The sequence below is a fragment of the Dromiciops gliroides genome, chromosome 3 (genome assembly GCF_019393635.1).
Source record: "Dromiciops gliroides isolate mDroGli1 chromosome 3, mDroGli1.pri, whole genome shotgun sequence".
In the NCBI taxonomy this organism is placed as follows: Eukaryota; Metazoa; Chordata; class Mammalia; order Microbiotheria; family Microbiotheriidae; genus Dromiciops; species Dromiciops gliroides.
Window position 1 is genome coordinate 29,199,501 of NC_057863.1, and position 23,764 is coordinate 29,223,264.

Genomic DNA, 23,764 nt, shown 5'->3' on the forward strand with positions numbered 1-23,764 from the left:
CAGGCACTATCCTCAGCACATGGTGGGTACAAAGAAAGGTGAAACTGTTCAAGCCCCTAAGGAGTTCATATTCTAATGAGGGAGGGAGACGATGTGTATATAACCAGGCACATATGAGATATACACAGATTAGATAGAAGCAAATTCTGAAATGAAGGTACCAGCAGCTGGGAGTAAGAGTTGAAAAAGGCCTCTTGAAGAAGGTGGTGCCTCTTATGGGAAGTCAGGGAAAATAAGGTCAATGTGAGGAGAGAGAGAGAGAGAGAATATACCAGGCATCAGACACGACTACTGCAAAGACAAGGAGGTAGGAGATGGAAATATCATAAGAATAGGCTAGTATGATTTCTCATCCATTTGCTTCAGGGTCCTGTGGATAGGTTATAAGTAAAGTCTGAAGGCATAAAGAGTATTTGAATCTAGAGAGAGGTAAGACAGGTAAAGAAAGGCCTGTCTGGGAGGTTCCAGTAAATGCTTTAAGGAAGGAAGAATGGGGAAAATCTGTATTGAAAAGGTGTTTTCCAGCACTTACCATTTGTCAAACTTCCAGTCTTATAGATTCTGTCAATTATTGTTAATCTGCTTTGAACTTCTTTTAGGCAAAGGAGAAAAATAAACTTTATTAATTCCCCTAAGGAAACTCACGTCCACTTTAAAATAATTAGAATTACTGCAAATGAAAATAAGAGTAGTCTCAATGGGGCCATATTCAAGAATTTCGTATTAACAGGCATGAAGATTAGTTATTGAGCACATAAGATGTGAATAATTGGCTAGGAGGAGAGAGGAACTTTGGGCTGAGACCCACACATTCCCCAATTCTCTAGTCTCTCTTAAATTGGGTGTGCAAGATGGTTGTGGATATGACCACACAACCCTACTTTCTGTCATTTCATTTGAATAGTTTTAGTCAGAAAAAGGTCTAATACCCACCTAATTACTGATCTTCCTTTAAGATCCACAATTACCATTCAGCCTTCTTAGCCTCATTCCATCTTCTAGTGATGCTCTCCTTTCTCTGAATTTCTACAATTGTGTCACTGTAACTTCCTCTCCCATTCCATGTCCATATGTATTCTGACTTATCTATTGAATCCTAGAGGGGTTTCACTTCACACTGATTGAGGGAATTCCCCCACCAGAAATTCCCAATGATGAGCAAATCACAAATCCTTCCCCTACTCACCTAAATTTCTCAACTGGATGGAAAAGTATTTAAATACAAGTATTATTTCAAAGGAGCATAGATTTTGAACTAGAAAGGGACCTTAGACTCCATCTCGTCATTGATATATGGATGCTGTGATTTTCTAGGGTTGCAGAGTTAAAAAGGGGGTAAATCAGAATTTGAACTCAGGTCTTCCTGATACCATGTCCGATACCCTCTCCATCTGGATAGTCACTACCCCGCTTCCCAAAGGTAATGAGAACCCAAGCTTAATTTGATTCATACTGCCATCCATAACCAGTCAACACTTGAGTTCTAGGTAAGAATAAGTGTTGGACATAGGAGGTAGCAGAGAGAGAGAGAGAGAGAATAAGCTGGTCAGGACTTGGGGCAAGTGGGTGGTATTATAAATAATTTAAGGCTGTAGTATACACAGAGGGAAGCAAATGGAACAAGTCAGGTATATGTACATTGGATTAAATTTAGCCAATGCCTACTATGTGTGGGACATGGTGCTAGGAACTGAGGAGACACATACACACACACACACACACACACACAAATTAAGTAGTTCCCATCTCTGAGAAGCTGACATTCTACAACAATTCAACAGATAGATAAATCAGTGCAATCAATTTTGAGGAAAAGACAGAAGTGGCAACAAAGGGAATCCCAAAGTGGTCATAACACTTGAGTTGAATCTTAATAGAAGCTAAGGTTTTCTAAAATTCTATTTTATTTTCAACTTTAATTTTTTTCCCTCCTTGAGCATACACTTATTGAGAAGCAAGAAAAACAGCCTATTACAAATATGTATAGCCAAGCAAAGCAAATTTCCAACTTAACCATGTACAAAAGGAAAAAAAAGAAATTCTTTGATATTTACTCTGACACAATCAGCTCTCTGTCTGGAGATAGAGAACTTATTTCATCATGAGTCCTTTGGAGAATAGGTGGGTCATTGTGTTGATCAGAGATCTTATCTTTTAGAATTGTCATTACAGTCGTGTTATATGTTTTTTCTCCTGGTTCTGTTTATTTCACTATGCAACAGTTTACACAAGTCATTTCAGGTTTTTCTGAAACTGTCCTCCTCATTATTTCTTACAGCACAGTGGTATACCATTATATTTATGTGCCATAACTTAACTTGTTCAGCTATTCTTTGATTGATGGCCATCCCTTCATTTTCTAATTCTTTGTTATCCCCAAAAGAACTGCTATAACTATCTTTGTAAATAAGGATCTTTTTCCTCTTTTTTGATCTCTTTCAGTTAAAGACCCAGTATGGTCTTGTTGGATTAAAAGGTATGCATGGTTTAATAGATTTATGAGCATAGTGCTAAATTGCTTTCCAAAATGCTTGGATCACTCACAGCTCTACCAGCATTAATGCACCTGTTCTCCCAAAGCCCATATAGCATTTTTCATTTTATTTTTTTTCAGTCAACTTAGTCATTTGGATGAGTATGAGTTGATACCTCAGAGTCATCTAAGTTTGCATTTCTCTAATTATTTAGTGATTTAGAGCATTTTTCATATGGCTATTGATAACTTTGATTTCTTCCCCTGAAAATTTCCTGTTCATATCCTTTGGCATTTATCAGTTAGTGAATGAGTATTATTCTTGTAAATTGAATTCTGTAATCCTAAATGTCTGAGCAATGAGACCTTTATCAGAGAAACTTGCTGCAAAGAATATTCTCCAATTTCTTGCTTCCCTACTCATTTTACCTTTGCTGGCTTTGTTTATACAAAATTTATTAAATTTCAAATAATCAGAATTGTCCATTTTACCTCCTGTGAGTCCTCTGTCTCTTTTTGGTATTGACCTCCTCATTCCTAAGTCTGACAGGTAATTTCCACGCTCCTCTAATTTGATTACAGTGTAACCCTTTATGTCTAAATCATGTATACATTTGGAAGAAGCTAAGGGTTCTATGATGTAGCATATTCTAGTTTTAGAGGACAATTTGTACAAAGATATGGAGAAAGGCAGGAAGTGGAAGCCTGTGTTCCGCTCAGAACAGCAAACAGGTTAGTTTGGCTGGGATAGAGAGTGGGAGAGGGGAAATTCCATGAATCTAGTTTAGAAAGATAGGCTGGCCCTAAACCCCTAGATGAAGAATTGCTATTTTCTCCTCTGTGTTAAGTGTCTGAGGTCGGATTTGAACTCAGGTCCTCCTGACTCCAGGGCCAGTGCTCTATCCACTGCACCACCTAGCTGCCCCACACTATGCATTCTTGAAAAGGGGGATAATTGAGTCTTGAGGAAGAATATTTTGGCATGCGTGTAGAATATAGGAAAAAGGGGAAAGGCAATAAAGAAACTGGGGCCCTGAGAAGGGAAGAGACTTGCCCAAGGTGACCACATAGGAAGTAAGCATCTGAGGTGGATTTGAACCCAGGTCCTCTGACTCCAGTGTTCTCTCCACTCCACTATGCTCCTTCATAGTCCGACTTGATCCCACTCCCTTTAAAGGAGCTTGAGTCTAGTGGGGTTAAGTGACTTGCCAGTGGTCATATAAGCTGAAAACTTCAAAGTCCATTGGATCAGAGAGATTCGGGCAGAGTCCTATGCACTGTGGCATTCCCTTGAGAGAGTTGTTTAGACCAGTGGTATTCAAAGTTCTTTGATCCTGCACCCCATTGATAAGAATTGTTTGAAAGTGCAATCTCTAGCTACCTCTACCTCTATAACCTCTACCTTGATCTCTCTATCTCTATCTCTGTCTCTGCCTCTATCTCTGCCCTGTCCCTGTCTCTACCTTTACTTCTATTTATGTATATGTGACTCATCCTGCCCAATATACACCCAAATCTGGGTGTAAGTGACGTATTTGCCCCATCTTCCCACTCTTGTACTGGTTGGTCACATACAGTTTGGAGACATAACTTACCTCCCTTTGGGTCATGCCACATCACCAATCCCAAGGTATCCTGGTATTCACTTTGCAGATCTCTGGTTTAGACAGTTTTTGAAGTATCAGTGAGAGCTCCTTTTATCCTCACAAACCTAGGCTTCTACATTGAGCTATACACCCTCTCCCCTGGAACTGTTTGAATATTACTGGGACCTCACCCATCTGTTCTACACTGAAGCTCAGTATGGATTTGGGGTGCATCATCCTTTTCTCCTCTATGACCGTGGTGGTGGAAGAGTGGGAAGGAGCTCATCTTTCATTTTGCCTGGGGGCTTTCTGTGGGTGTCTCTATGGCTAAAGGATCCTTCAGGGAGGTGGGGGAGGTAGGAGGATGGGGCATATTATCTTCTCCATTGGACCACTGCATTATTTTTCATCATGGTGGGGAGGTGGAGCTCACCGTGCCAGGGGCAAATGGGCCTGGGGCCCTGACAGCATGTATTTAACGATTGCTTATTGAATGAATGCACTATTTTTACTTAGGTGTCTCGTTAGTTTTCCTTGATGTTCGTCTTGAGTCCACAGGAGACAGGCACATTACTTAGAGCCTCCCACGCCATCACTTGGGTTTGGAAACCCGAGTTAACAAAGTGTTGTCATTTTTTCTCCCACTGTTTTCACATGGAATGGTGCTTTTGACATTTTGCTTTACCCGTAATTCAACATTTTCTCTCATTTGTAATCTGGTAACGCAGGAGCTTGACATGCAGAGTTGCCAATTTTATTGTTTATCTAAGGAGGCTTAGAGGCACTCCTGAGGATGGAGGAGGCTCTTCCTGAGATTCTCCCCATGGGTTAGAGTGTGTTGTTAATGGGGTCTGGATGGCAGGCATGTGCTTGAAGCTTAGCATGGAGAGAGACTAGGCAGATTCAGACATGCACCAAAGCCCAACATATCTACAGTTTTCATGGAAGAATCTCCTGAACCAGCATGGACATCTTAGTCCAGGGGCCTCAGCACTTGAAAGTTGTGCCATGGCATAGTGGGAAGAATGCTCAACTTGGAGTTGCGGAGACCTAGGTTTGAATCCCACCTCAGAAACTTGTTGGCCAGGTGATTCTGGGAAATGTCACTTCACCCTTTTGGGCTTCAGTTTCCTTAACAGCAAAATAGGGGGTTGGATTTAATGACTTGTGAAGTCCTTTCTAGCTTTAAAGCTATGACTGTGAACAAAGGGTTGTGTGTGTGTGTGTGTGTGTGTGTGTGTGTGTGTGTGTGTGTGTGTATGTATGTTGGGGAAGAAGTGGCACTGAGAGCATTAGAGTTAGGTTGGTGCCACCATCAATAGCTAGTATCCCTACTGCTCTTTCCTCCCTCCATGGGAGTGCTTGTAGGTCAAAGGACAAAGGGATAGTTTGCCTCTGGCCCAGTTTGCCTTTTTTCCAGAATACTGGGCAATCCCTTGCTTGGTGCAATCCACCATTACTGTTGGAAAACAGACTTAGGATCTATGTCTTCGTTGCAGTGGGTCAGTCATTAGATTTTTGCTGTACAGAGTTCCACCACCCAGTGTAAATTAGAATAGAATCAAATAGAAAAAAGCACAACAGCTGCCATTCCATATGGTGCATTAAGGTTTTAATAGTGCCTTGTGATCATGAAGTATCCAATTGTATCTTTCAAAAATTATTTCTCATTTAATCTTATTTTTTCAATGAACAAACATTTATTTTCTCTCTTCACTCCTCCTCCAAATCTGAAAGAAATGAAGAAATAAAAAAATAACTTGTAACAGATGTATCTCATTTGATAATCATGATGACACTATGATGTAAGTAGTCTAGGCATTGATCCCTATTTTATAGATAATGAAGTTGAGGCCCAGAACCCTTAAGCCATTTGGTCATGATCCTAGGAATAATACATCATAAATTTATCTACTTTTTTTTTGGCAGGGCAATGAGGACCAAGTTACTCGCCCAGGGTCACATGGCTAGTAAGTGTCAAGTGTCTGATACTGGATTTGAACTCAGGTCCTCCTGAATCCAGGGCCGGTGCTTTATCCAATGTGCCACCTAGCTGCCTCCTCCCTTTTAAAAAGTATTTTGTTATTTTCCAGTTACATGTAATGATAGTTTTCCCCATTTTGTGGGGTGGGGCCATGAGAATTAAGTGACTTGCCCAGGGTCAAAGAGCTAGTGTCAAGTGTCTGTGGCCAGATTTGAACTCAAGTCCTCCTGAATCCAGGGCTGGTGCTTTATCTACTGTGCCACCTAGCTGACCCCAATACATCATAAATTTAGACATGAAAGGGACCAGAAAAACCATCGAGTCCAAAAGCTTCATTTACACGTGAGGCTAAGAGATGAAGTAAATTGTCCCTGGGTCTTAGAACAGAGTGAACAAGTACTGGAGGTTGGATTTGAATCCATGTCTCCTGCTTCCAAAGTGGCTACAATGTAGTGTCACCACTCTCAAAACTTTTTCTTCTCAGGACAACTACACTTTTAAAAATTATTGAGGACCCTTCTCCATAAACATAGAGATGTTTCTATGGATGATATTCATATATAATTACAGTATTAGAAATAAAAATATTTTAGTATTATTACAGAAAACACTTTTGACCTTGCAGACCCTCTGAAAAGGCCAGAGACCCACAAGGGTCCCTTGATCAACCAACCAACCAACCAATTAATCAATAATCATTTATTGGGTACCTACTATGAACTAGGCACTGTGCTATGCAGTGGGTATACAAAAATAGGCAAATGGCAGTCCCTGATGTCAAATGCTGAATTAATTTCGAGACAAAAAATGGTCTTTATGCTACAGTCATATAACCCTTCATGTAAATGAGATCCCCAGCCACTCTCTCAGGCTAAATGATCTCAATTCTCTCAACTTTTTTATGTTATGCCTTAGTCCTGTTTTGATCACCCAAGGGGCAATGGACCCAGAGGAAAGTTTTCTTTGATTTGATACCCTTTAGTTTTACTGCATGGCTCCTCCCACTCCCACCCCTCAGCTTGGTATCTTGTTCTACCAATTTTAAAATGAGTTTTACAGATAAATAAAGAGAGGACAACAACTACAAATCCCAAGTTCCTGGGAGACTTTTATGTCACAAGCAAAATGAAGTGAATTTGTTTAAATGTAGGATACAGTGGTACCTCTTTGTCATCATCATTGTCTTCTTCAGTAGTAGCATCAGCATTTATATGGAACTTTAAGGTTTAAAAAGTATTATCTTCACAACAACCTTGGGAAGTAGGTGCTATTTTTAATCTCCATTTTACAAATGAGGAAAGCGAGGCATGAAGAAGTTATGTGAATTGACCAGGGTTGCTCAGGAAGTAAGTTTTGGGATTTGAACTCAGGACTTCCTGCCCCTGTTCCAGATGCTCTTCACACAGTGTCATTTAGCTGCTTGTGATTAGAAATAAGTCATCAGGGGGCAGCTAGGTGGCACAGTGGATAAATTACCAGCCCTGGAGTCAGGAGGACCTGAGTTCAAATCTGGCCTCAGACACTTGACACTTACTAGCTGTGTGACCCTGAGCAAGTCACTTAACCCTCATTGCCCCACAAAAATAACTAACTAACTAACTAACTAACTAACTAAAATAAGCTTTGCATTTGGTATTTCAGGCAGTTAGGTGGTACAGTGGATAAAGCAATGGTCCTGGATCCAGGAAGACATGTGTTCAAATCCAGCCTCAGACACTTATACTTACTAGCTGTGTGACCCTGGGCAAGTCACTTAACCCTCATTGCCCTGTAAAAAAAAAAAGTCATCATCAATAGCTATTGATTAAATGCTTCCCATTGTGCTAGGGGACATAAAGACAGATATAAATCATGTCCTGTCCTCAAAGAACTTTTCTTTTCATCGGGGAAGAAAGTAGATGATATACCCAGAGATTCTGTATATATTTATGTATTATAAATAAAGATTCCTATAGTCCTCTTGATATATACATATGTTGACATCCACATATCCAGTTGTTTAAGTATGTATGCACATTTCACCCTAAATGGCTTGGTATCTGTGTATATATGTATGTGTATCTATATCTACCGAATCAATATCTATATCTATCTATCTATTCACATACATGTACATACAATCTAATAGAGGCATATTATGTAAAACATATATAACATATTTGTAATAAAATCACATAATTATAATTATATAATCACCTAATTATAGATGTGCATATACACAGAGAAAGCATATATGTGTCTATGTAGGTTATCCACATACATAGGGAGATAACAAAGACAATCTAAAACCAGACCTAAATATAACCACCTGTGCATATATGGACATGAATAGGTGTTTATATATGTACCGTTATATAGATACACATAGATGCACATATATGTGTGTTTAAATATCATAGATACATATCATATCTAAGCATATGCATTCAGATACACACAGAAACAGTTACCGAAAGCCATCTCTCCTTCTGGATGGGAGGCTGGTCCATGGCCTCTTCTCCAGTTCTTGCTGTGTGTGAGCAACATGTGTGTGAGGCAGGGGATGAAGGGGGGCTCCCAGGTGTTTGCAGCCAGGGGGAACGAGAGATCCCCATGAGGCAGGTGCTGCTCGCTCCAGAAAGAAGCGAAGCCAGATGGCTGGACCACCTGGGGTGTTCTTGCACAGCAGGAGGTGGTTAAGTCATTTACATCAGTTCACAAATGAAATGGACAGCTCATTTTCTCTCGTGATTTGAGGCCAGATTAGGAAAGGTGATCTGAGCTCAGGAAGAGAGTGGGTGGTATATTATTAGCCCATTACATCCCTGATCAATAGAAACCTCTCATTGCTTTTAAATAGTTGATGCATAATAACGGGTAGATTTCCCAGGGAAAACAAAGTATCATTTGTAATTGTTATTTGAATATTTTATGTAAAAGCTAATCTTCTGAAGACATAGAGAAATCATCATAGATTATAACGAGAAATAAAGATTTGCATTTATAAGAAATTAATGATAGGTCCTGAAATTGAAAAACCATTTAGTGCTGGGAGAAATAAATACAAATTGTAACATCTATCTGATGGAGCTTTGTTTAGATTGCTTCTGGTGATAAACCATCTATAATAATATAAATCAAGGGCTAGGGTTTGCCATAAATTTGCAATGTTTAGCATAATTTTCCTTTGCATTTCGTTCTGAAGTGACACCAAGAAATATGAGATTAATAGTTAGTTATTAAGCGAAAATGACTTCCATGTCTGTAGTCATTTTGGGAAACTGTTACATGTAATTCATTTAGGGAGCAGAAAAAATTAATTTGCAACTGTGGTAGGACTGAGCCTGTAAAAGAAGTGAAGTCAGTGGCCAATGGTAATGAACTTTGGGAACGGTTGGTCGAATTGCCTTTGCAACTTGGCTCTCAGTCCTCTTTTTGTCTTTCTTCCATTTGTCCTTCAGGTTAATTAGCACTACCCTGAAGGCATTCGACTTTTGAATATCATATTGACAGTTTGTGTAACAGGAAAGTTAGGCCCTGTCCTCTGTTTCTTTCCCATTGCTGATAACACAATGTTATCCACACCTGGGGGAAAGGGGGGTCCCAGCGACCGCAGCGGCAATATGGTGGGTTTGATTAATTTTAATTAGTGTGTGTCCATTAGGATATGTCATATTAGATTCTATTTAGGAAATGACACATTGGCTACCTTCAGATTTGTTACACCCCACTCCGAATTGCCAACGGGTTCCTCGTCCCAGGAATGACATTGTTTGTGAGGTTCCAGGAGGTGATGCTGAAAGTACATTGGATTGGGAGTCTTAGAAAGGTACCTAGGAGGCCAATTAGTTCCACCCCTTCATTATGGTGATAAAGAGGCTGAGGACAAAGGAAGGCTAGGTGAGTTAGGTTTACTGGGTCAGGCATTTAGAAGGAAAGGTTCTCAGAGGTCATCTAGACCCATGCTGACAAACGAAAAAGAAATAGATCCTGGGGGTTGCCTATTGGCTTAGAAAACCACAAATGAACATTGTCAATTTTTTGCTGAATTTTTATTTATTTTTTCAAACATTTCCCAATTCTATTTTAATCTAGTTTGGACCCCTGTGGGGGGTTTTGTGAGTCAGAGGTGGTTATGGGCTTTGAGTTGGACTTTTGTTCATTATACATTTGAAGAAACTGAGGCCCAAGGAGAATAGTGAATTTAGGACCAGAGGATTAAAATTTATAGGCATGAGGGACTTCAGAGACCATCTAGTCCAACTGTCTTATTTATACAGAGGAGGAAACTGAGGCCCAGAAAGATAAAGAGATGAATTGCCCAGTGTCACAGAGGTAACCTTTGGCAGAACTGTGATTTGAAACCAAATCTTCTAATTCTGAATCCATCAACTCTAGGTTTGAGTTTGAATTCTAGCTCTGTTATTTAAAGGATAAACTGTGCTTCCCCAGGTGTCTACTTCCTTTCTTTTATCCTTAAATTCTTAATCATTAAAAACAAGGGAAGGGGTTAGGCTAAAGATTTCTCTTCTTGCATGATTCCTAAAGTTCTTTCCAGCTTAAAAATCTATGGCATTTGGGGCAGCTAGGTGGCACAGTGGATAAAGCACCAACCCTGGATTCAGGAGGACCTGAGTGAAAATGTGACCTCAGACAGTTGACACTTACTAGCTGTGTGACACTGAGCAAGTCACTTAACCCTCAGTGCCCAACAACAACAACAATAACAATAACAACAACAACAAATCTATGACCTTCTCAGCTTTGATTCTGATGGTCATTTCTGGTAGTATAGTGCACTCAGACAGACTCCATATGACATCCTGACTCTTGATGTTGCAGGGCTGGGGAGAGGCATTACGGTACATTTAGTGAATATACAGTGTTAAGAGCTCTGTTTGGGGAGTGAGTCCTCTGATTTCCCTGGGAACTGAGTTCAAATCCAGCTTCTAACACCTAATCTCTAAGTAATTTTGGGAAAATTTCTTAGTTTCCTGAGCCTCAGTTTCATCCTCTGTAAATTGATGAGGTTGTATTAGATGATCTCTGATGTCCCTTCTAGATTTATGATCCTATAATCTTGTTTCTGGGTCAAAGACCCCACAGTGGGTGAAAAATGGGACAAAGCAGCCTTCCTTTCCCTCCCCTCCTCCACACATACATTGGAGACTTTTCAGTAGCTTATTTCACATATAACATAATGGGGAAGAATTGGGGAGGGAGACCAGACCCCCAAAAGGGACAGAATATCTATTCTGACTTAGATCCAAAGAAAGCTGGCCGTATTTTCTAAGACTCTTGCTTCAAAGTTAAATAGGGGGAAAGCAGTATGCTACCAAACATACAGCTTTCACTGAATCTTTTTTTATCTGCCTGAAAGACTCACAAAGCACATGAAAAAGTATTTTTGTCTCTACCTAGTGTCTTGGACTTACAAATTAAAGATAGTATTACATCAAGGAGTATTCTTGGGAGAAGGCAACCTAAAATCAAAAACTGCCCTAACAAAAATAGCGTATATGTTAACGCTGTCTCCATAAGAGAGTAACAGAAATTCTAAAAGGAAAAATTAAGATTTTTTGAGATGGCATCAGAGGGACGTTCCACTCTAATGCCCAGAAAAGTATGCTCACCCAAGTCAGGATTAGAAACTAGTCATCTGGGATCAACAGGACCATGGGTTTCCTTTGTTGACCACCATGTTTGTATTGGTGCTATCTCTTGTTACCAGTCGAGAAGGAAATGGCAGACCACTCCAGTATCCTTGCCAAGAAAATCCGACAGACAGTATTGGTATAATAATAATAAAATTAAGAGTTATATTTATATAGAATTTCTGTAGTCCACAGGGTAAAAAAGAGTCATAAATGATTCAATAACAATGGTCATCAGTGTTAGTTTTTAATCTTCTGGTCCTCTATAGATTGCTAGGCTAAGAGAATGAGTTTTTAGTTTCTCCAGAAATGAATCATTACCCTAAGAATGTAATAGATAAGCCAAAATGAAAGTGAATTTTCCATTCTTCCATCCATTGCTTTCTCTTCTTCCATATGCCCATATAAGTTCGTAGATAGGCAAATTTATACCTGCTTCTGTTCTAGACCCTCTTCAATTTATTTTCTGCCAAGCTACCAAAACAATCTTAAGGCACAATCCTGACCATTATTCTTGACTTAAAATCTTCCAATTGCTCTCCATTGCCTCCAGAATAAAACATAAAGACAACATGTTTATGATCTCCACAATCTGACCATAAGAAAGAATGCCCATAATCACTAAAAATAAAAGAAATATGAATCAAAACCTCCCACCTTTCAAGTTAGTAAAGATGATAAAAGAGGGGAAAAGTCAATGTTGATGGGGCAGTTGGAAAATAGATACATTAATGCATTTTTTTGGTGGCGCTGTGAATCAGTACAACCATTTTGGAAAGCAATTTGGAATTATGCAAATAAAGTCTAGAATTTCCATTCCCTTTGACCCAGAGATTTCCATGATTATGCTTATATATCAAGGAGGTCATTGATAAGAAGAAAGTACTATATACACCACAGTATTTATAGTATCACTTTCAGTGATAACGAATATTTGGAAATTTGAAAGATGGCGAAAGAAATTATACATGAATGTAACAGAATATCACTGTGCCATAGGAAATGATAAATGTGATGAATATAGAGAAACCTGGAAAGAGTTACATGAACTGATACACAATGAAGTAAGCAGAGCCAATCAAACAATATATACAATGACTACAACAATATAAATAGAAATTTTAAAAAATGATTGCAAAATTCCAAAGAACAAGCATGTCACAAAAGATGAGACATCATCCCCACTCCACTTTTTGGTAGAGGTGGGAAGTCCATAAGTGCACGTTGCACATATTTTCATACATTTTATATGTTGATCAGTATATTGATTTTTCCTTTTTCTTAAACAATACTATTTGTTAGACAAAACTGCTCTATGGGAAGAGAGGAGGGGGACAGGATAATACAGAAAATCATGGTGATATAAAAATCAACTCTAAACATCAATTACTTTATATGTGTGTATATGTGTGTGTTTGTGTATTTCAAATGACCTTGGGAAATAGATACATTAATGCAGTTTTGGGTGGAGCTATGAGTCAGTACAGCTATTTTGGAAAGCAATTTGGAATGATGCAAATAAAGTCTAGAATGTCCATTCCCTTTGAACCAGAGATTCCAGGATTAAGTTTTAAGTATCTACATTAAAATATACTTTTTTTTTTGTGGGAGCAATGGGGGTTAAGTGACTTAACCAGGGTCACACAGCTAGCAAGTGTCAAGTGTCTGAGGCCGTAAAATATACCTTTTAAAAAAAACCTTCAAAATCATTCTTGTAGTTCTCTGCCAACCTTCTTAGGTAGCACAGTGTTTATATATATATATATATATATATATATATGTGTGTGTGTGTGTGTGTGTGTGTGTGTGTGTGCATGCTTGCATGCATGTATATGTGTGTGTGTGTATATATATATATATATGTTTATACATATACATGCATGCCTGAATGAACACATACATATTTGGCTCTGGAGTCAAGAAGACTTGGGTTTAAATGCTGACTCAGATTAGCTGTATGACCCTGGTTGAGACCCTTTACCTCTATGGGCTTTAGTTTATTCACCTGTAAAAAGAGTGGGTTGGGTTCAACAGCCTCTGATGCCCTTTCAGATCTAAATCTATGACCTGTTGATTCATGAAAACTTCCCTTTAATTTTTTGTTTATGTATATACACATATGTATGTAGATATATGTGAACACATACATATTTGCATATATAAATGTACATGTGTACATGCATATATAATTTTTTTCATTTTGCTTTTCTTTGTTCTTTTTTTTGTGGGGCAATGGGGGTTAAGTGACTTACCCAGGGTCACACAGCTAGTAAGTATCAAGTGTCAAGTTTCTTTGTTCTTTATCCAAATTGTCATGTCTCTCTGCTTCATAGTCATCTCTTATGGTGTAATGATATTCCATGACATTCATCTATCATAATTATTCAGCCATTCCTTTATCAATTGGCACCCAATGTGTTTCCAGTTTCTTTTTCCTTTCCCCCAAAAGCACTGATAGAACATTTTTGTCATTATGGTACCTTTCTTTCTGTCCCTTATGTCCTTAGGGTATTTGCCCATTAATGAGATCATTGGGTCAAAAGCTATGAACAATTTAATGACTTGTACTCATAATTCCAAAATACCTTCCAGGTTGGGGTATTAGTGTTCCTATCTTCTTAAATCCTTTCTAACATTGACTATTTCTGACTTTTAATTATAATAATAATAATAAAATTAAGAGTTATATTTATATAGAATTTCAGGTTTCAAAACTTTTGAAATATTATTCTTTTTTTTTAGCACAACAACCCTGGGAGGTAGGTGATATTGTTATATCCATTTTACATGTGAAAAATCAAGGCAAACAGAAGCTGAGTGACTTTCTTGGGATCATATAGCTAGTTAAGTGTATGATTTAGGATTTGAACTTAGGTCTTCATGACACCAGGTCAAGTGCTCTATCCACTGGGTCACATAGCTTCCCTTTATGATCTTGCCAATTTACTAGGTGGGAGGTGAAGCTTCAGACTTGAGTGAATTGGTACTTCTCTTGTTGTTACTGATTTGGAGCATTATCCATTTGGATTTTGATTTATCAGACACTCAAAATTTTAAAAAAAGTGTTCATATTCTTTCACCACTTATTTATTAGGAACCGACTTTAGGTCTCATATATTCACTTTTTCTCCTCCCACGTATCCAGTCTTTTGCCAAATCTTAAAATTTCTACATTGTTCACAAAACTCTCCATATACACCCCCTTCATTCTGCTCTTACATCCCATTAACTTGTTTAGCTCTTTGTGACCTTTTGCCTGGACGATAAAACTATCATTGTTCTCAATGCCTTAAGTCTATGCTCATTCCAATCTGTCTTCTGCTCATCTGCCAGAGCTATTTCCTTAATGTATCAGTCTAATGATGTCACCTCCTTTCTCATTAAACTCCAGTGGTTCTCTATTTTCTCTAGAATCAAATATAAAATTCGCTGACATTTAAAGCTTTTCACGATGAATGAACAAACAAATGAATGAAGCGTTCATTAAATGCTTGCTATGTGCAAAGCACTGTGCTCAGTGCTGGGGATACTAATAGTGAAATAAGAATGTCCCAATTTTCAAAGAGTCCACATTCTATTAGTGGAGAAAACCTCTATGGAAGATAAAATCAAGAGTGATGCCTCTTTTTAAATATATTTTCCACTTATAAAATCTCATCAGTTTTTGATATTGACCATTTTGTAGTTCCAAAGATTTTAGTGGCAAGAAATTTTTTTCTTCAGTAGCCATGGCTATAATACCTGCAGAAACAGTGGCCAAGGTTTCCTTTCTGCCTTTGTATATTGTACACATGCATGTACAGTGGTTGTTCTGCAAGATGATGACTGGGGGGCCTGAGCTGAAAGCACTGATATTCTTCTTCTTATTATTTTTGGGGGGGTGGGGCAAGGAGGGTTAAGTGACTTGCCCAGGGTCACACAGCTAATAAGTGTCAAGTGTCTGAGTTCAGATTTGAACTCAGGCCCTCCTGAATCTAGGGTCAGTGCTTTATCCACTGTGCCACCTCACTGTCCAAGCACTAATATTCTTAAGGCTTCCATGTTCCTGCTCTTGGGGCAGTCTCTATCAGGATCTGAGTGTAGATAGTAGTTAAGGAATTGGTGGAGACCTGCTGAGCACATGCTACTTCTTGCCTTTCCCTCAGGAGGCTTTACTGCTTTAGTTAGTTTAGATCACCCACCCTTTGAGTGGTGGGTCCCCTACACAGGAGCTGTGTACTTGGATGGTGGTTATGTGGTCTGGGCTCAAAGCAAGGCTAGAGTTCTAAGGAGTGTAGCCAGGCCCAGGATTCTTATTATTATCTGCCCAGCTCCTTCCTACCTTTCTAGTATTTTTTACCCTTTATCATGCCTTCTTTCATTGATCTTTATTGGTTTACTTGCTCAGCCTCACATACTTCACTCCACTTCCCATCAAGATGCCTATTCCTGGAATTTTATACAATCTTGATTGTTGACTTTATATTTTATGAACACCTCTATCTCTCATTTAAGTATTTTCATCCTAACCATAGATCGGAAAGGTACTGTTTTCCTTTTATTTTAATTATTATTTTAATTTGTTTATTTAACCTTTTATATTAATAAGAAATTATCGTAGTATAGGGTGTAAGAATCAGGAAATCTGATTTCTGCCAAATTAAGCAAACAGTCCACAATTGGTTTTGTTGTAGGGCTCATCATCACATGTTGGGCTATTGTGTTTGATTGCTTCGTATCCATCTGATCTCATCTACTCTCCTATTTTTATCCTTATTATACTGAATACTGCTGCTTTACAATATATGAAATATGGTAGCACCAGGCCCTCTTGTTTCTCTTTTAAGAAGCTGTTTCTCTTGAGGTTCTAGACTTTTAGTTCCTTCATATGAATGCTGTCTCCTTTTGGTTTGTTTTTTAACTTTGGGGATAGCACCAGATTTATAAATTAATTTAAGTAGCATCATACAGTTTTATACGCAGACATATGCACATATATAAGTACACACACAGAGAAATATGCACATACATATATAAACAGATATATGTATATATACACAGATATATGAATATATACAGATATATGTTCATACATATACACGCAGATATATGCACATATATGTGCACACAGGTATATCTATATACACACAGATATATGAATATATGGATATATGTCCATACATATACACACAGATATTTGCACATATATACACAAGATATATGTACATATATACACAGAGATATATGTATACATATGTATATGTGTATGTATGTATATTTATGTATATGTATATGTGTGTGTGCATATTGGTGTAGGCCAACCACGAACAATGAAAACCTGTTCAAGCATTTAAATCTTCCTGTGTTTCTGTAGAGAGGACTTTTTAGTTGTAATTCTACAAAGTGTTGCTGGGTGATACCATACTTGATGAGTTTTGCAGTTATTTGTAATGGGATTTCTCTTTCTAACCTCATCTTTGAATTCTTCTTTCTTTTTAGTCCCTTTCCAAAATTCTGCATTTGGCTTGTACTGAACTAGTAGACCTTCTTCATGTGCTATGCAATCTTTTCTGTCATTTCACACAGGCCATCTCCTTCTCTTAGAATGCATTTCTTCCTCATCTCTGCCTCTTGAATCCTTGTCTTTTGTCAAGATTCAGCTCAGGTGCCACCTCTGTGAGGCAGACTTTCCTAATTCCCATTAGTTAGTTCTACCTCCTTTCTTAGTCATTCTAAGGCCCTGGAAGGGAGGGATTATTTTGGTTTTTCCTTTGTATCCTTAGTGCTTAGCATCATGTCTCAAACCTAGGTACTGAGGAAATTGTTTTTAATTGAATTTTTGCAGTGATGTACAGATGAAGAATGTGAATTATGTTAAAAGAGTTCAGTTAAAATAAGAGATCAACATTTCAGAGTCTGTTGGAAGATAAATTACCTAGTGAGGCTGTCAATCACAAACAAAACAGGTGATGTAAAAAGTTAATGAAGCTACATTTTAAAGACTATCCTAATAATTATGTAGCATAGCATGGAAAGAGAACTGTGAGCTATATGCCAGTGAGTTTGCCTTTTTTTTTTTTTTTTTTTGGTGAGGCAATTGGGGTTAAGTGACTTATCCAGGGTCACACATCTAGTTAAGTGTCAAGTGTCTGAGGCTGTATTTGAACTCAGGTCCTCCTGAATCCAGGGCCAGTGCTTTATCAACTGTGCCACCTAGCTGCCCCCACCTGTAATTTTTTAAAAAGCCAATTGTGTAGGTTTAAAAATGGAGATCTTAGATAGAATTCTATCTGAAAAAAAGAACTGGGTGTTTTATTAGACTTTGAGCTTAGTATGAGTCAACAATATAATCTAGCAATATCCAGAAAGGTAATGTGTAGAATTATGTCTTTCTCTAAAACTCAGGAAAAAAAAAACTAGAGTTGGCTGCCGTCAATTTGTTCTCATATTTGAGAAATTTTGTTATATGTTTAACAAGCTTAGCATTGCTTTCCTTTTTTTTTTTCTCCAAGGCCCAATGTGTGTGAGGAAAAAGTTCTGAGTATGGTTGGCCTTCCCCAACCCTGTATCCAGCCCTTCACTCGTACTGTAAAACTGTGGAAACAAGGCTGTACTGGACCAAGATGGTGCATGGAATATGTAAGAAGGTAATGCCTCACCGCTCCACCCCTCCCCATTTCCAATGTCCTTTAAAAAAAACCTGAATGTGGATTAGCTTTGAGTGTATTAATCCAAACGTTTCTTACTAAAATATTTCTGTGGGTAATTATAGAGAAGAGCTTGTCAGCTTCACTCTTGGGGCTTGTCTGTGATGATTGTGGCTAGATCTTTTGGTTATCTGCCAGGATGCTGCTTTAGGTCCCTGACAGACCTGGGTTATTGGGGTTTTAACGCTGCTACTTCGAACTTCTAGCAAGGCATTTAGCAGAGGATTGTAGATTGGAGGAGTTGTACAAATAAGGAAGGCCATATCAATGTACTAAGCCCATTTGAAACCTCAGGGAATCAACAGTTTTCAATTAATTTCTGTCCCACCCTTGGTATTTTTGCAGCAGTATGAAGACTGTGGTGACCTGAACTTTATCGGAGCCTCTAGCTCCCTCTTGGTTGTGGCACATAAGAAGAAATACAAGAAGCTCTCTGCTTTTGAAATATGACATCCCATCCTTTTAAGGAGTAAAGACTTCAGAAAGACTTTTATAAAAGGTTCACAATAGCTCTTACCAAACATTCAGGGGCTTCTTTTATTTGTGGGAGAAACACTGAGATCCGACACTTGATAGAGTTCTTTACAAATGAATCAGATATCTGTGGATTCAGGAGACTTTAACTGAGGCGGAAAAATTGTTTGCCTAAATATAACTTGGAACTTATGAAAGAAATTATATGTATGGCATAATTAGATGTAATATCTCCCCATTTCTCTCTCTCTCTCTCCATATATACACACACACACATATATACACACACACATATATACACACACACATATATATACACATACATACATAGATATACACTTACATACATAGATATACACATACATATATACATGTATGTGTGTGTATATATGCATACACATATATATATATGTATGCTCATATGTGTGTGTGTGTGTGTGTATATATATATACACACACACATACATGAGTAGTTCAGGCCTTTTTGAAAAGCATGGTCTGGGCAGCTAGGTGGCGCAGTGAATAGAGCACCAGCCCTGGATTCAGGAGGACCTGAGTTCAAATCTGGCCTCAGACACTTGACACTTCTCAGACACTTGACACTTACTAGCTGTGTGACCCTGGGCAAGTCACTTAACCCCAACTGCCCCGCAAAAACAAAAAACAAACAAAAAAAGAAAAGCATGGTCACCAATCAGGCTAATCCTATTGTTTTCCACATCTTGCTCTGGTCATATTAGTTAAATTAGGGCAATCACTGCTTCTGGGAAGGGCATGTCAGTCAACTTCCCTTTGGTTCCACAAAATATCCCTGTCATTTCCCGAAACAAAATACACCTCTATGAACAATTATCATCTGTATGTGTTGCCTTTCTTTTTTCAGAACACAAACTATTTGAGGGCAGGAATGGATGTCTCAGTTTTTTCATTTTTATTCCCAGACTTATCCCAATGTCTAGTATATAGTAAATACTTAATAAATGCCCATTCATTCACTTATTCATCCATCATTATAAAGGAAGGCTAAGAGTAATAGTATAGAGAGAAAGACCCTATCAAATATTCCAACATGAAATAATTTGATATTGTTCCTCTTTATCATGCAAAAATTGTTCAAGTTTGTTGTTACTCTTGGGAACACATTATTTGATCCTTAATCCACTTCTAGGTCAAAACTGATCATTGGATCATAGGTTTACAGCTTAAAGAGACCTTAGAGGTTAAATAGTTCTCTCTCTCTCTCTCTCTCTCTCTCTCTCTCTCTCTCTCTCTCTCTCTCTCTCTCACACACACACACACACACACACACACACAAACACACACACTTTTTAACACATGAGGAAAATGAAACCCAGAAGGATTGTGTCTAAGTTTAAAGTATTACAGACACTGCAGTAGGGTAGAAAAAAGGTTTTGTGTTTGAAACCTAACTCTGCCACTTATAACCTATGAGACGTTGGCATAACCTCTCTTGGCTTTTGTTTCCTTATCTGTAAAATGAAGTAGTTAGATGGTATGACTTCCAATGTCCCTTCCAGCTCTCCATCTCTGACACTAAAGGACAGAAAAGGGATTTGAACACCAATTATCTGATTCCAAACTCAGTGTTCTTTCCACTGCTCTACCCTTCCTCCTACAAAGTGAGAAGTCTGAAAAGAGATCAGTTTGGGAATCCCTTGAATCCCCTGAAAGTGGTCCTCTAATCTCTCCTTTCTCCTGATTCCTATGAGGAATGATTTCATTTGCAAGTTTGAGAGTCTTTTAGGCATTTTGGCTGTTTCCTAGTAATATATGAGGTGGAGCTAACAGAGGTCCATAACCGCAGTGATTTCTCAGATCTGGGAAAGTATATCCAAATTTGTGAGCTAGAGATTTGTGTTCTTGTTCCTTTAGTCATTCAGTAAGGATCTCCAGATTGGCTGCATGCACTGCGCTGTACTAAGAAATGACTGAGACAAAAAGAAAACATAATATGGTCTCTGATCTCTAGGAACTTATCATCCAACTGAGGTCACACAGCTCTTAATTGAAGGACAAAGAAGGGCTTGATTTCTTTTTTTTTTTTTTTCTGAGCAGACTTGTTATTTCATTGCGCTGGGAAATTGCCATGGAGGAAACTCTCTACAAACATAGATTGCCAATTGTTCTGTGATTTAATAGACTTAGCAAGTTGGTGAAGCATGGAGAATTTAACTGATTTGCCCAGGGTCATACATGCTGGCATGTGTCAAGGGAGGGGGTATTTGAAGCTAGGTCTTTCTGAGTTTGGAAGACAGAGCTCTATCTGCTACATAAGGCTGCTTCTCCACCTATGAAGAATTAGCCAACCCAGTTCATATGGAGAAAGATCTGTGACCTCATCAGTGTCGGGATTTTCTTCAATGGCAGAGATCACAAATCTGTCTGTACCTGCCCAGCCTGTGTGACTCCTTTCTACTTTTTTCTAGAAATGTACCTCTGGGACACTCTGGGGGTCCTCCCATGGTGATAGAGGCCTTCCTCTAGCACTTTAGTCATCACTTGTCTTTTTTTTTGTTGTTTTTGTTTTGTTTTTGCTGGGCAATGAGGGTTAAGCGATTTGCCCAAGGTCACACAGCTATAAGTGTCAAGTGTCTGATGCTGAATTTGAACTCAGGTCTTCCTGAATCCAGGGCCATTGCTTTATCCACTGCACCACCTAGCTGCCCCCAGTCATCACTTGTAAACCAATGGAGAGCTCCAAGCTGTTTGATGCTTGTTCTTGCTATGTGATTCACCCATTCACATCAGTCTATCTGATGGCATCTTTAATCCCAATTATTTGTACAAATGTTCTTGGCAATATGCCAAAGTTTACTCATGCCCATCACACACCTTTCTCTTTCCCTGTGGCTGACCCGAAGCCTTATTTATTTAGAGAATATAATATTTATTGACTTTTGTTTGTTTGTTTGTTTTGGGGTTTTTTTGGTTTTTTTTTAGTGAGGCAATTGGGATTAAGTGACTTGCCCAGGGTCACACAGCTAGTAAGTGTTAAGTGTCTTAGGCCAGATTTGAATTCAGGTATTCCTGACTCCAGGGTCGGTGCTCTATCCACTGCGCCATCTAGCTGCCCCTATTGACTTTTATCAATTCAAAAATTAGTATATGAAATTAACATTGTAGTTCAGAGAAAAAAATTGGGAGCAAGAGAGAGAGATGCTGGAGCTGTAGGTAGTGAGGGAAGAAGTAGGATTTAACTGGTCTTTAAATGTGCGTTGGTAAGGTTAATAGCCTGTAAAATGGGAGAAGATTCGATCTAAGTAGTGGAAAACATCATAAGCAAAGACAATTATTGATGATGGCTCAAGATTTGTATGGAGGAATTAAAGGGAAGATGCAGCATGATATAGTGGAAAGAACTAAGGACTTGAATTTAGAAGACCTGAGTGTAAATCCTGACTCTGATAGTAGCTATGTCCTTAGCTATATGACCCTGGGCAAGTTACTTAACCTAAGTTTTCTCAATTGTAAAATTAAAAAAAAAACGGGGATAACAACAGCACCTACTTCCCAGGGTGGTTGTGAAGATTAAATGAGACAATATTTGTAAAGTGCTTAGTGATTTACCTGGCACAGAGTAGGCATTTAAGAAATGCTTCTTTAACACACTCTTTGTACTCTTAGGATATTATCTAAGCACCATGACTTACATATAGTAGTTTCTTAATAGATGTTTTTTTGAAGTGAAGGAGATCGCACTTCATTCATTCGGTATTCCTCAATAAATATTTGTTAAACCAGTGCTAGAACCCCATGCCCCTTAAGTGCTTTCCTTCCTTACCTTCAAGTCTTAGCTTCCTGGCTTCTTTCAAGGCTTCCTTTTTCTGGAGGCCAATCCTGGTGCTTCCAGGTGCCAATACCATCCCCCCTCAAGTTGCCTCCCATCTACTTTGTATATATACTGTTATTTACATGTTGTTTCCCCCAGGATAAAGTATGCTCCTTGAGGGCAGGCGGTGTTTTGTGTTTGTTTAGAACGGTGTTTGGAACATGGTATTTAATAAATGTTCATTGAACGATTGACTGCAGAGCACAATTTGGTGATCTAAGGGAGGTACAAGGTTTAGGTAAGACTCTTTCCAACCTAATAGTCTAGTGGAAGAGAAGACACAAACAGAAGTTCCAACAATCCCTAGTCATACTAGGGAATTACAAAGCAAATTGTTAACTGAAGTTCAAAGGAAAGGTCATTCATTACCCAATGAGAGAGAGTAGAATCAAGGAGCCCAATTTATGACCTGGGTAATCTTAAGGATTTCCAGGGCATCAAAGATGGAATTGAACCCATATTCTTTTGGCAAAATAACTGTTAGGCCTTTCTTCCATATGTATATAGGAAGAAAAACATCTGGGGGTCGGAGAGACAGAACAGGAAGATTAACCTATGGTTTTGTGGATTTTACATGGCCATCATGTTTAAAATCTTAGGGGGAGAGGATGATGTTTCCCTAATCCCTATTTCTCTGTTTTTCCAGGATTGGTTACTACACTGTCTACAGACAGGTATATAGCAGGCAGCATCAGATGGTCTATAGGTGCTGTCCTGGCTGGAGCCGACATGAAGATGAGCCTGGCTGTCTGCATGGTAAGTCACTCAACCAATAAACATTTATTTAGTGCCCACTATGTGTTAGAGACTGTGCTAAGCTCTGGGAACAAAATAAAGAGGCAAAATCCAGATCCTACCTTTGAGGAGTTCACAATCTAATTGAGGAGACAACAAGCAAATGAATATATAAAAACAAGCTGTATATAAGATAAATAAGAGACAAATAATTAAGAGAAACCATTAGAAATAAGATGGATTAGAAAAGACTTCTTGAGGAAGATGGTGTTTTAGTTGGGATTTGAAGGAAGTTAAGGAAGGCAACAGGTAGAGATGGAGAGAGAGAGAGAGAGAGAGAGAG

The 23,764-nt window shown here is 38.5% G+C and overlaps 1 protein-coding gene across 1 annotated transcript in view; it reads left to right on the forward strand.

Annotated features, from left to right (window-relative positions):
• Positions 1-23,764, forward strand: part of LOC122749431 (EGF-like and EMI domain-containing protein 1) — an 808,768-nt gene that overhangs the window by 40,584 nt on the left and 744,420 nt on the right. Inside the window, exons 2-3 of the mRNA XM_043995804.1 lie at positions 18,168-18,302; positions 23,333-23,442. Coding sequence (XP_043851739.1) covers positions 18,168-18,302; positions 23,333-23,442 — 245 coding nt within the window. The remainder of the gene's footprint in view (positions 1-18,167; positions 18,303-23,332; positions 23,443-23,764) is intronic.